General features: G+C 44.0%; 1 protein-coding gene across 2 annotated transcripts; it reads right to left on the minus strand.

Moving 5' to 3' along the window:
• Positions 1-59: 59 nt before the first annotated feature.
• LOC139223311 (H-2 class II histocompatibility antigen, A-U alpha chain-like) lies at positions 60-4,356 on the minus strand. 2 transcript variants are annotated; one of them, XM_070855292.1, is made up of 5 exons: positions 3,936-4,356; positions 3,450-3,698; positions 2,884-2,950; positions 488-772; positions 60-224 (listed from the first exon to the last, which is right to left on the minus strand). In XM_070855292.1, exons 1-5 carry the CDS (start codon positions 3,994-3,996, stop codon positions 209-211), a joined length of 678 nt encoding a protein of 225 aa, XP_070711393.1. In that variant the 5' UTR covers positions 3,997-4,356; the 3' UTR covers positions 60-208. The 2 variants fall into 2 exon arrangements, with proteins under 2 accessions (XP_070711393.1, XP_070711392.1); XM_070855291.1 differs by lacking the exon at positions 2,884-2,950.
• Between the last annotated feature and the right edge of the window lie 5,364 nt (positions 4,357-9,720).

The following is a 9,720-nucleotide window of genomic DNA, read 5'->3' on the forward strand; positions in this document are numbered from 1 at the left end:
GATCTTTTACAGGAAACACTGGATTACATTTGCAGAAACACAGGAAGAAGCTGAAGCAGTGAAATCAGAGGCTTTTATAGTGACATCATCACACACAACCAATCAGCTGCACTCGTTTCCTTTGACGAGGAAGAAGGTTCCAGCAGCGACACCGAGCAGACCGACAGTCAGACCCAGTCCACAGAACACCGAAGGTCCAATACTGGGCTCAGTCTTCTCCACATCTGGAGACAGAAAACAGAAACATCTGGATGAGAGAAACATCTGGAGACAGAAAACATCTGGAGACAGAGAACAGAAACATCTGGATGAGAGAAACATCTGGAGACAGAAAACAGAAACATCTGGATGAGAGAAACATCTGGAGACAGAAAACAAACAAACATCTGAAGACAGACGACACAAACACCTAGAGACAGAAACAGAACCACCTGGAGCCAGAACCACCTGGAGCCAGATGTGCCTCCTGCTAAAGAGCTGCTCTCACCCCAGATCCTGGTCAGCGGCTGGTCCAGGGCTCGGTGTCCCACGGTGCAGCTGTAGATGTCTCCCTGCTGGGGGAGGAACTGCAGCCTGGACGACTGGCTGAAGGTCCCGTCCTTGCTGGGGAAGGGAACGTTGATGCTGGTTCCTTCGGTCACGTTCTCTCCGTTCTTGGTCCAGTAGATCTTCACAGGAGCAGGATAGAAGCCGGTCACATGACAGATGAGGACGTTCTTCTGTCCGAGCTCGATGTTGTCTCTGGGGTAGATCATCGGACTGGAAGGAGCATCTGGACACAGACAGCTTTAATTAATGTGTCTAATATTAATGAATCTATTTATATCATAACCTTCCTAGTGGAACGTTATTGTTGTCATTGTCAGGGAACCATAATCTTACATCCAAACTGTGGACCTGATGAGGCCCAGAGTCGTCCTCACAGGTATCTAAAGGGTCTCTGTGGTTCTGCCTGTGTGGGAGTCAGGTAAAGGACTCTTTAAAAACTGGCTCTGGAAGAAGGGAAATCTGGTGCTAAAGACTTTCTTGTGTTCAGCAACACCAATAAGCCTCAGTCAGTTATACACTGACACTGAACTCTACATTTGAGGTCTTCGCTCTTCTACACTCCATCTTACTGGGTCGTATCACACGGACACACAAACCATCCAGTTAGAAGTTCCTCCATGCTGTCCTCCTCCAGACTGTTTTAGGTTACATAAAACTACACAGGAACCCTCCACTGACTGGGTTCAACCTGTGGACAGACACATAAATCGTACTGATGCTGTTCACTGATTGATTCACCAACAATCAAGGTAAAAACTGAAACCTCAGGCTGATCCCACTTGTGTGAATTTCATCAGCTCATAATGTGGCTCAGTGGTGTGTTTGGCCCCCATAATGAGACGGGTGGTGTCCTGGGGGGGTCTGGGAGCTCCTGGACAGTCTGTGATGCTACCTGGCAGCGTCTGATCCACCGATACATAACGTCTCAGTTGGATTCAGGTCTGGGGAACACGAGGGCCAGTCAGTGGCATCAAAGCCTTTGTCATCCAGGAACTGCCTGCACACTCTGGGCCACATGAGGCCGGGCATCGTCCTGCACCAGGAGGAACCAGGAGGAACCAGGAGCAACCAGGAGCAACCAGGAGGAACCAGGAGCAACCAGGAGCAACCAGGAGGAACCAGGAGCAACCAGGAGCAACCAGAAGGAACCAGGACCCACTGCAGCAGTGTAAAGTCAGACACTGGCTCTCAGGATTTCATCCTGGTACCTAACAGCAGTCAGAGTACTGCGAACTAGAGAAGAACGATGAGGAGAGAGCGACTGTGCATGGCCCCCACCTGTAAACCATTCCCTTTGGGGGGGTCGTCTTGCTGGTGCCTCTCCAGTGCACCTGTGAACAGGTGAGACTGGTTCACAATCGCTTCCTGACTGGACAGACGGAGTTCCCTGAAGAGGTTCTGAAACGTCCTGATGTTACCTGCTGTTTGTTCTATTTGAGAACAGAACCAACCACATTGAGGAACTCTGGTTGGTGACTGTTTTCTTCAGCTCTACAGTTGTTTGATATCACAGGATTTAACTCACTGTTAGACCTTTTCCGTCCGGTTCTTATATTGACAGCCCAAGAACTCAACGGAGGTTTTCAGTCTGGTCTCACAGCAGTTTATTCTGGTCACAGGTAAAGTACTCTCAGCGCTGGGCTCATGACGGACCCTCCTGGAGGGGGCCGGTCAGAGGAGCCCCCTCTGTCTTTCCCTTCTCTCTTGTGTCGTGTCCAAACATCTCATGTTTAAATGCTTGTTGGACATCATAAAGTACGTAACCATTCCTGGTGAACTGTTTAGGTCGGTGCGTCACAGACAGCAGCTTCCTGTAGTGATGTTATGGTAATCTAACAGTTGGATGTTGGTTTCAAGGCGTGTATCTATAATCTAACTTCAGAATATGTTTTGCACAACAAAAGCACTACAATCAAGGTGTGTCTGGTCCATTCTGTCTGTCTGCTTCACTAAACAATACAGGAGGAGCCACGTCTGTGGAGGTCAGACTGACAGACTCTGTTCACTCTCATGAGGAGAGAAGGTCTGAAACATTCTATGGTCATATTAGATTCTAACTCAACATCACACTAATGTCTTTGTCGTCTTCTGAAAGAAAGAACTCAGCTGCTCTCTGATAACTCTGGGTGAGTCTTTCTCCCTCCGGTTGCACCTCCTCTCTGGGTGCCCCTCTGGAGACAATGATCACTGAACACTGAGGATTCTTTTGTGGATGCACCAAACAACCAGGCAAAGGAGCCCCAAGCAGGTGGAGCTTGTTAATATGGATTATTATCACCGGTCGCCAGCCAATCACAGGGCCACATACAGAGACAGACAAACACTCACACCTACGTGCAATTTAGAGTCACCAATGAACCTAATGTGCACGTCTTTGGATGGTGGGAGGAAGCCGGAGTACCTGGAGAGATTATTATTATTATTATTATTATTATTATTATTATTATCATCATAACTCTGTGGGAACTTTTTTATTCCTCAGTCTAAAACTGTGTGACACACTGCCAACTGTACTGAGAGTCAGTGAAGTGAAACGTGTTTGTTGGTTGAACTCCCAGTGTTTAGTTATTCTACATCCTTCTAGAGCTTCTGGTTTCTCTTATGTTTAGAGTGCAGTGCCTGGCCCCCCAACCCTAACCCTAACCATGGTCACTGGCAGGCTGTCCACTGATGGTAGAACCAAAGAGGACAAGGAATCATCGTAAGATCACATTCAGCATGGTGACTTTTCTTAAGGACAACTTTAAGAAAAAACCTTAAATTGATAACGTAACAAACACTTTCTGCATCCGACATCCCATAATGAGGGCTGACCAAGGCCTTGAGGGCCTAACAGAGGCTCTGATCACAGTATTGATCGATGAGCCAGTCAGTCAGAAAGAAAACATGTTTGTCTTTACCTTGTTCCAGTGGAAGGTCCTTGTAGGCTTTACGGCATACGTCCAGGTTAAATCTGCAGGTCTGTTGTTCACCCTCAGCCTGCTGATAAGCTCCTTCTGGGTAGGTGACATGATCTACAAAGTCAGGCTGAGGGTCGACTCCTTTCTTCTTGATGAAGTCTGCAAACCAAACTTCTTCACCATCCAGAGCGTACATGTACTCTCCATCAGAGGAAGAACAGCCAAGGATATTAAGGTCCTGATGGAGAACTGGAAGAGACAGACAGGGAGTCACTGACTGTCTGTCTGTCTGTCTGACTAACTGTCTGTCTGTCTGACTGACTGACTGTCTGTCTGTCTGACTAACTGACTGTCTGTCTGTCTGACTAACTGACTGTCTGTCTGTCTGCCTGACTAACTGACTGTCTGACTGTCTGTCTGACTGACTGACTGACTGTCTGCCTGTCTGTCTGTCTGACTAACTGTCTGTCTGTCTGTCTTACTTACTGTCAGCTGAGACACAGGAGAGGACGAGGAACATCATCATCATCATCATCATCATCTTCATCTTCCTGTAGACCTGGACTGTCTGTAGACCTGAACCCTCTGTAGACCTGAACCCTCTGTAGACCTGGACCGTCTGTAGACCTGGACAGTCTGTAGACCTGAGCCCTCTGTAGACCTGAACCCTCTGTAGACCTGAACCCTCTGTAGACCTGAGCCCTCTGTAGACCTGGACCGTCTGTAGACCTGAACCCTCTGTAGACCTGAGCCCTCTGTAGACCTGAACCCTCTGTAGACCTGGACCGTCTGTAGACCTGAACCCTCTGTAGACCTGGACCGTCTGTAGACCTGGACTGTCTGTAGACCTGAACCCTCTGTAGACCTGAACCGTCTGTAGACCTGGACCCTCTGTAGACCTGGACCGTCTGAGGAGGACTGACAGGGACTCCAGCAGCAGCTGAGCTCAGAGACACCGATCAGCCAATCAGAGGCTGTGACATCATCGGTATCCAGGCAGACAGAGGCTGCTGCTGATCGCTGATCTCAGACATGACACCAACTGATCAATAATCAATAGATCTTCAAAATAAAGGGTACTGAACATAAAGGACTTGAAGCTAGAAGTTTTTCAAAATAAAGTCTTTTATCTTTGAATGAATGAGCGTAAGAAGTGAACTTATTAAAACTGATCCAATAAAATAAAAGCTTCAGTCTGAACTACACACACATGATCAGTGGGACTGAGGGGGACTGAGGAGGACTGAGGGGGTCTGAGGGGGACTGAGGAGGTCTGAGGGGGACTGAGGGGGACTGAGGAGGTCTGAGGGGGACTGAGGAGGACTGAGGAGGTCTGAGGAGGACTGAGGAGGACTGAGGGGGTCTGAGGGGGACTGAGGAGGTCTGAGGAGGACTGAGGAGGACTGAGGGGGACTGAGGGGGACTGAAGAGGACTGAGGGGGACTGAGGAGGACTGAGGAGGACTGAAGAGGACTGAGGAGGACTGAGGGGGACTGAAGAGGACTGAGGGGGACTGAGGAGGACTGAGGGGGACTCAGAGGACTGAGGAGGACTGAAGAGGACTCAGAGGACTCAGAGGGTCCAGAGCTGAACCATCCGTTAACCTGGTGGCTGTGAAACATTGACTGTGTCTGATGACAGCTGTGAGGTCATGTGATCAGGTGACGTCGGGGTTTCACACCTTCGTTCATGGTTCAGCAGTGTTTGTGTCTCTGCCTGTTTGATGGATAAAAGCTTTGACTGTTTCTCTTCTCGTGAAGATGAAGAAGTGACGAAGACGTCGGAAAGGAGACGAGACTGAAGGCCAAGAGTCGTCTGACTAACGTGGACTGGGACGGTTCAGCTTCCAGTTTCTCTGCTCACCACCAAACCAGCCGGACCGCACGGTGCCTTCAGGCGTCTCTGTAAAACCAGGAGTTTACCACGCTCACCTCTGACAGCTGGGACTGTTCGCTGAGTTTTCCTGCAGCACCTGAACGCAGCAGCGTCTGTGGAAAGTCCCCAGTTTGTACTTTCACTTCCTCATGAGCAGCCAATCAGAAACAGAGCTGCTGATGAGTCATCAGTCACCAGGAAGAGCAGGTTGTTGTTGTTTTTTTCTCAATGCTTTATTGAAAAAACACACAAATAAACAAGTATGGCAACTTGATTTAACAGACATTGTAATATAAAGAGAACATTAACTTATCCCAAAATATAATACACACATTTGGTGCTTCAACATAATCCATTCAGAGCAGATTGAGGTAGAGGGAAGGTAAATAAATCTTTAAAAGAACAAAATTAAAATAAAAAAGTAGATAAGATAATAATCACTGATATCATAAAGGGCAGTTCCTACTGATTTCAGCTGTCCAATTCAGTTGGGAAAAGTTTTAAGATATCATATACTTTCTGTGCTTTTAGACCTTTAAGAAGGTTTAAAGACTTCATATATGTTTTAAATTCATTCAGGAAAATAATGATTTTGGGGGGATGTTTTCAGTACTCTGTTCTTATGGATAAAGGATTTTAAAGAATTACATCACAGCACAGTTCATCAGTTTTGTTTTGCAAAATCAAACCAAAGGTTATATCGTCTCTAGAGACAGAAGCTGGAAGCAGTGGAATCTTTTGTTTGATCCATTTGTGCATGTTAAGCCAAACCGTTTGTATTATACCACATGAGAAAAAAACATGGTCTGTAGTTTCAATATCGTTTTGACAAAATGTGCACATATTATCATCAATATTAAAGCGTAGTCTGAGTAATTCTTTAGAAGGATAAATATTGTTCATGATTTTAAAGTGTGTTTCTTTGGTTTTGGGGGGTCTAGGGAATGTCAGGTACATTGTTCTTAGTTTAACAATTAATTCTTTATCAGATTTGTGCAGAATGTCAGTTTTGTTTTGTCTTCCAGGGAAGAGTTTTTCAGTGAAGCAGTTTCTTATAAAGTTATTGTTACATGTTTTGTCCAGAATTAAAATCCCCTGTCCTGATAGAGGGGCGAGCTGTGGCACTATAGGTTGGTGTGTCAGGATGTTTTTCCTTAAAAATATAAATTCTTGAGGAAGTGCTTTGTGTAAGTTAATAAAGTCTAATTTTGAAGGGTTGAATTTATGTTTCGTGCAAAATTGTTGATAATCCAAGATATTACCACTGGCATCCATTAATTCAGCTGTAGACCGTTTATTTCTCTCAGACCAGTCCTGATAAAATAAGGACTTATTTCGGTATAATACGTATCTATTATTCCAAAGCATGGTGGTGTGGGCTGAAAAATGATGCACATATAACATTCTCCAATATAATGACAATGAGAGAGGTAGTTTATCGATGTTAAAGTCCGCCATGAGAAGACACTTCAATCCTCCAGTCTTATTAAAGAGGGAATTTGGGACACATTACCAGAATGAGCTGTCAAAGTCAATAACTTTCAGGCCACCATCCTTCATTTCTTTAACCATATTGCTTTTTTTCATATAGTGAGGTTTGTTTCTCCAAATAAAGTTTAGCTTGATTTGATTAATAGATTTGATTAGTTTATTTGGAATGGCATTAGAATAGGCTGGGTAGATACACCTTGGTCAGGTAGATTCGGCCAAGTATTGAAAGGTCTCTTTGGAGCCGTGAATTTAATTTGGCTTTACTCTCTTTTATTTTGTTTTCTACATTCAAGGACTGACTTTGCTTTTGGTCTTTTGTCAGGTAAATTCCTGAGTATTTGGTGTCTGACTTGATATTACAGACGTCTTTTAGTGGTGTATCATGAATAGCAAGCAGTTCACATTTGTTTCAGTTCGAGGTTAACCCTGAAGCTCGGGAGACATTTGTGATTTTGTCGATAGTTGTTGGAATCTGATGTCTGTCTTGTAAAAATATAGTTGTGTCATCAGCTAGTTGCCTGATGACAATATCGGTACCCAATACATTTCATTTCTTAATGTCATTACAGTTTTTAATGTAAACTGCAAACATTTCTGTGACTAAAATGAATGAATATGGTGAAATGGGACAACCCTGTGGAATCCCTACATTAACATTAAAGCTGGGGGGGGTGGTGCCACATGGTAGTACGACACAGCTGCTGATATTCTGATACAGACCACCAACTAACTTCCTAAATCTGACTCCAAAACCTAATTGTTCAAGCACTTGGAAGATAAATGAGTGCTCTACAGAGTCAAATGCCTGATAGAAATCTAAGAAGAGAAGGAAACCATCATCTCTATGTTCAATAATGTCCATTACCAGTCTTATATTATCATGGATCGATCTCCCTCTTAAGAAACCAGACTGTGTTTGTGAGATAAGATTTAAGATCCCTGTCTGAAGACGAATGGTGAAAATGTAGGTGAGCAGTTTATAATCAGAGTTTCTAAGAGTGATAGGTCTTCTGTTTTCAATCAATCTGGGGTCTTTGCCTGGTTTAGGGATCGAAATGATGAGCCCATGTCTCATTGTGGGTGGAAGTGAGCAGGTTTCAAACACTTCCAGAAAGACTTGATGAAGCAGTTCTTTTAAATCTTCCCAGAAGTGTCTGTAAAAGTGTCCTGTGAGGCCGTCTGATCAGGTGCCTTGTTAGGAGAGAGGAGGCCAATCACTCCGTCCACTGTTATTTCATTATCACATGTTTGTTTGGAGCCATCTTCAACTTTGGGAATATATTTTTCTATATCCTTTAAAAAAGCATGGCAGTCTTCATTAGAGAATCTAGAGCTATAAAGCTGTTTATAGAATTTAAAGATTCCTGAGGAGATCACTTTTGGATCTGTGGTTTCTTTATGATCAACTATCAAGGAACTGATGTTATTTCCCCTCCTCTATCCATTTAGCCCTTGATCTAACAAAGGCTCCTTGTGCTCTTTCTATATATATTTCATCCAATTTAGGCTGAAGATTTAGAATTTTCTGTTTGTCATCTTCAGTGGGGGTAAGTTTATTGCAGTAGACATTTAATTGTTGGATAATGTCTCCTGTTAGGTTTCATGTGTAGAGAGAGAACACTATGATCAGTTAGAGGAGCAGCAGAGGTATCACAGCTGAGGTCAGAGCACAGCAATGAACCAGTGGTCAATTCTGGATTTAGATTTGGAGTTGAACCATGAGAACTGAAATATTCCTGGGTTTAGATGTCTCCAAAGATCAGTTAGGCTTTGGTCATTAAAAAAGGTAGTAAAAGTATTGTTTGGATGACTTACTGAGAATCTGGAGGGATTAGATTAAGATCACCACCAATTCTAACATTATCAGTTGAGTGTATTGATTTAATGTTATCTAGGTGTAAGCCAATTTGTTCCATCAGGTTTTTGTTTTCAGTGGTCCGGTTGTAACCATCAATGTTGACTAAAATGAATTTGAAGTCATCAAGGGTCATGATAAGTATCAGCCAGTGACCATTATCATCTGCCATATGAGAAATAACCTGACCCTTAAAGTTCTTCAGGAGGACGGCGACCCCTGCTGATCTTGAAGTACCGTGGCTGAAATAGACTTCATCTCCCCATTGTTTAGACCAGAAAGTGACATCTTCAATTTTAGAACGAGTTTCTTGCAGAAAAACTATATTAAAATGTTTCCCTTTACAAAACAGAAAAAAGCTTTTCCTTTTGGTTATGTCTCTCAGACCCCTTGCATTAATAGACATAAGAGAAATGTCATTTTTTAAATGGAACATATAACACAAACAAACAAAGACTGAGATGAGTTATCTGAGCTGTTTTAAAACAAGAACAAGGTGTTATCTAAAGATACTGAACCTTTATAGTAGCTAAACCCTGACAACATTAATTGCTTATCAAAACTCACAAGCTTGTAGGATTAGATATCCTGGATTATTCTGGCTATGGTGTAACTCTCTGTCCGTTAATGAAGGCGTGGGGGCCTCGGAACATAGTCTTAAGCCCTGCCTTCCTCGCCTCTTCAATTTTTGGCCATACGGCTCTTCGTGCCTCCCTGTCAGCTTTGGTGAGATCTTCTGCGAAGCGGATGTTGATTGTTTGGTGGTGCGCCAGAGTTCATCCCTGAAGTGCCTCCCAGTGAACTGTATGATGACCTGGCGAGGACGGTTGGCGGTGCTCGGTCCTAGACGGTGCACAGAGTCTATGATGTAGTCCGTGTTCTCCTTCCAGTGTGGAGCGATCTTTCTGATGATGTCCTTGATGATCTGACGTGTGTTTTCTTCTTTTTCTTCCTTCAGGTCATTCAGTCTTAAGTTCCATCTCCTTTTGTATCGCTCCACCTCTGAGGTTCTTCTTTCCAGCTCTGTGTTTTTCTCTGAGTTGTTTTATT

Source organism: Pempheris klunzingeri, chromosome 23 (assembly GCF_042242105.1).
Source record: "Pempheris klunzingeri isolate RE-2024b chromosome 23, fPemKlu1.hap1, whole genome shotgun sequence".
NCBI classification, from domain to species: Eukaryota; Metazoa; Chordata; class Actinopteri; order Acropomatiformes; family Pempheridae; genus Pempheris; species Pempheris klunzingeri.

What these genes read in the sequence shown, in the direction of transcription:
- LOC139223311 (XM_070855291.1), bottom strand. Translation starts at nt 3,996, where the DNA reads ATGAAGATGATGATGATGATGATGATGATGTTCCTCGTCCTCTCCTGT. An exon ending in CTCCTGTGTCTCAGCTGACA is followed by an intron (nt 3,699 to 3,935) that starts GTAAGTAAGACA and finishes TGTCTCTTCCAG; the next exon opens with TTCTCCATCAGGACCTTAAT. An exon ending in GCCGCTGACCAGGATCTGGG is followed by an intron (nt 225 to 487) that starts GTGAGAGCAGCT and finishes TTCTGTCTCCAG; the next exon opens with ATGTGGAGAAGACTGAGCCC.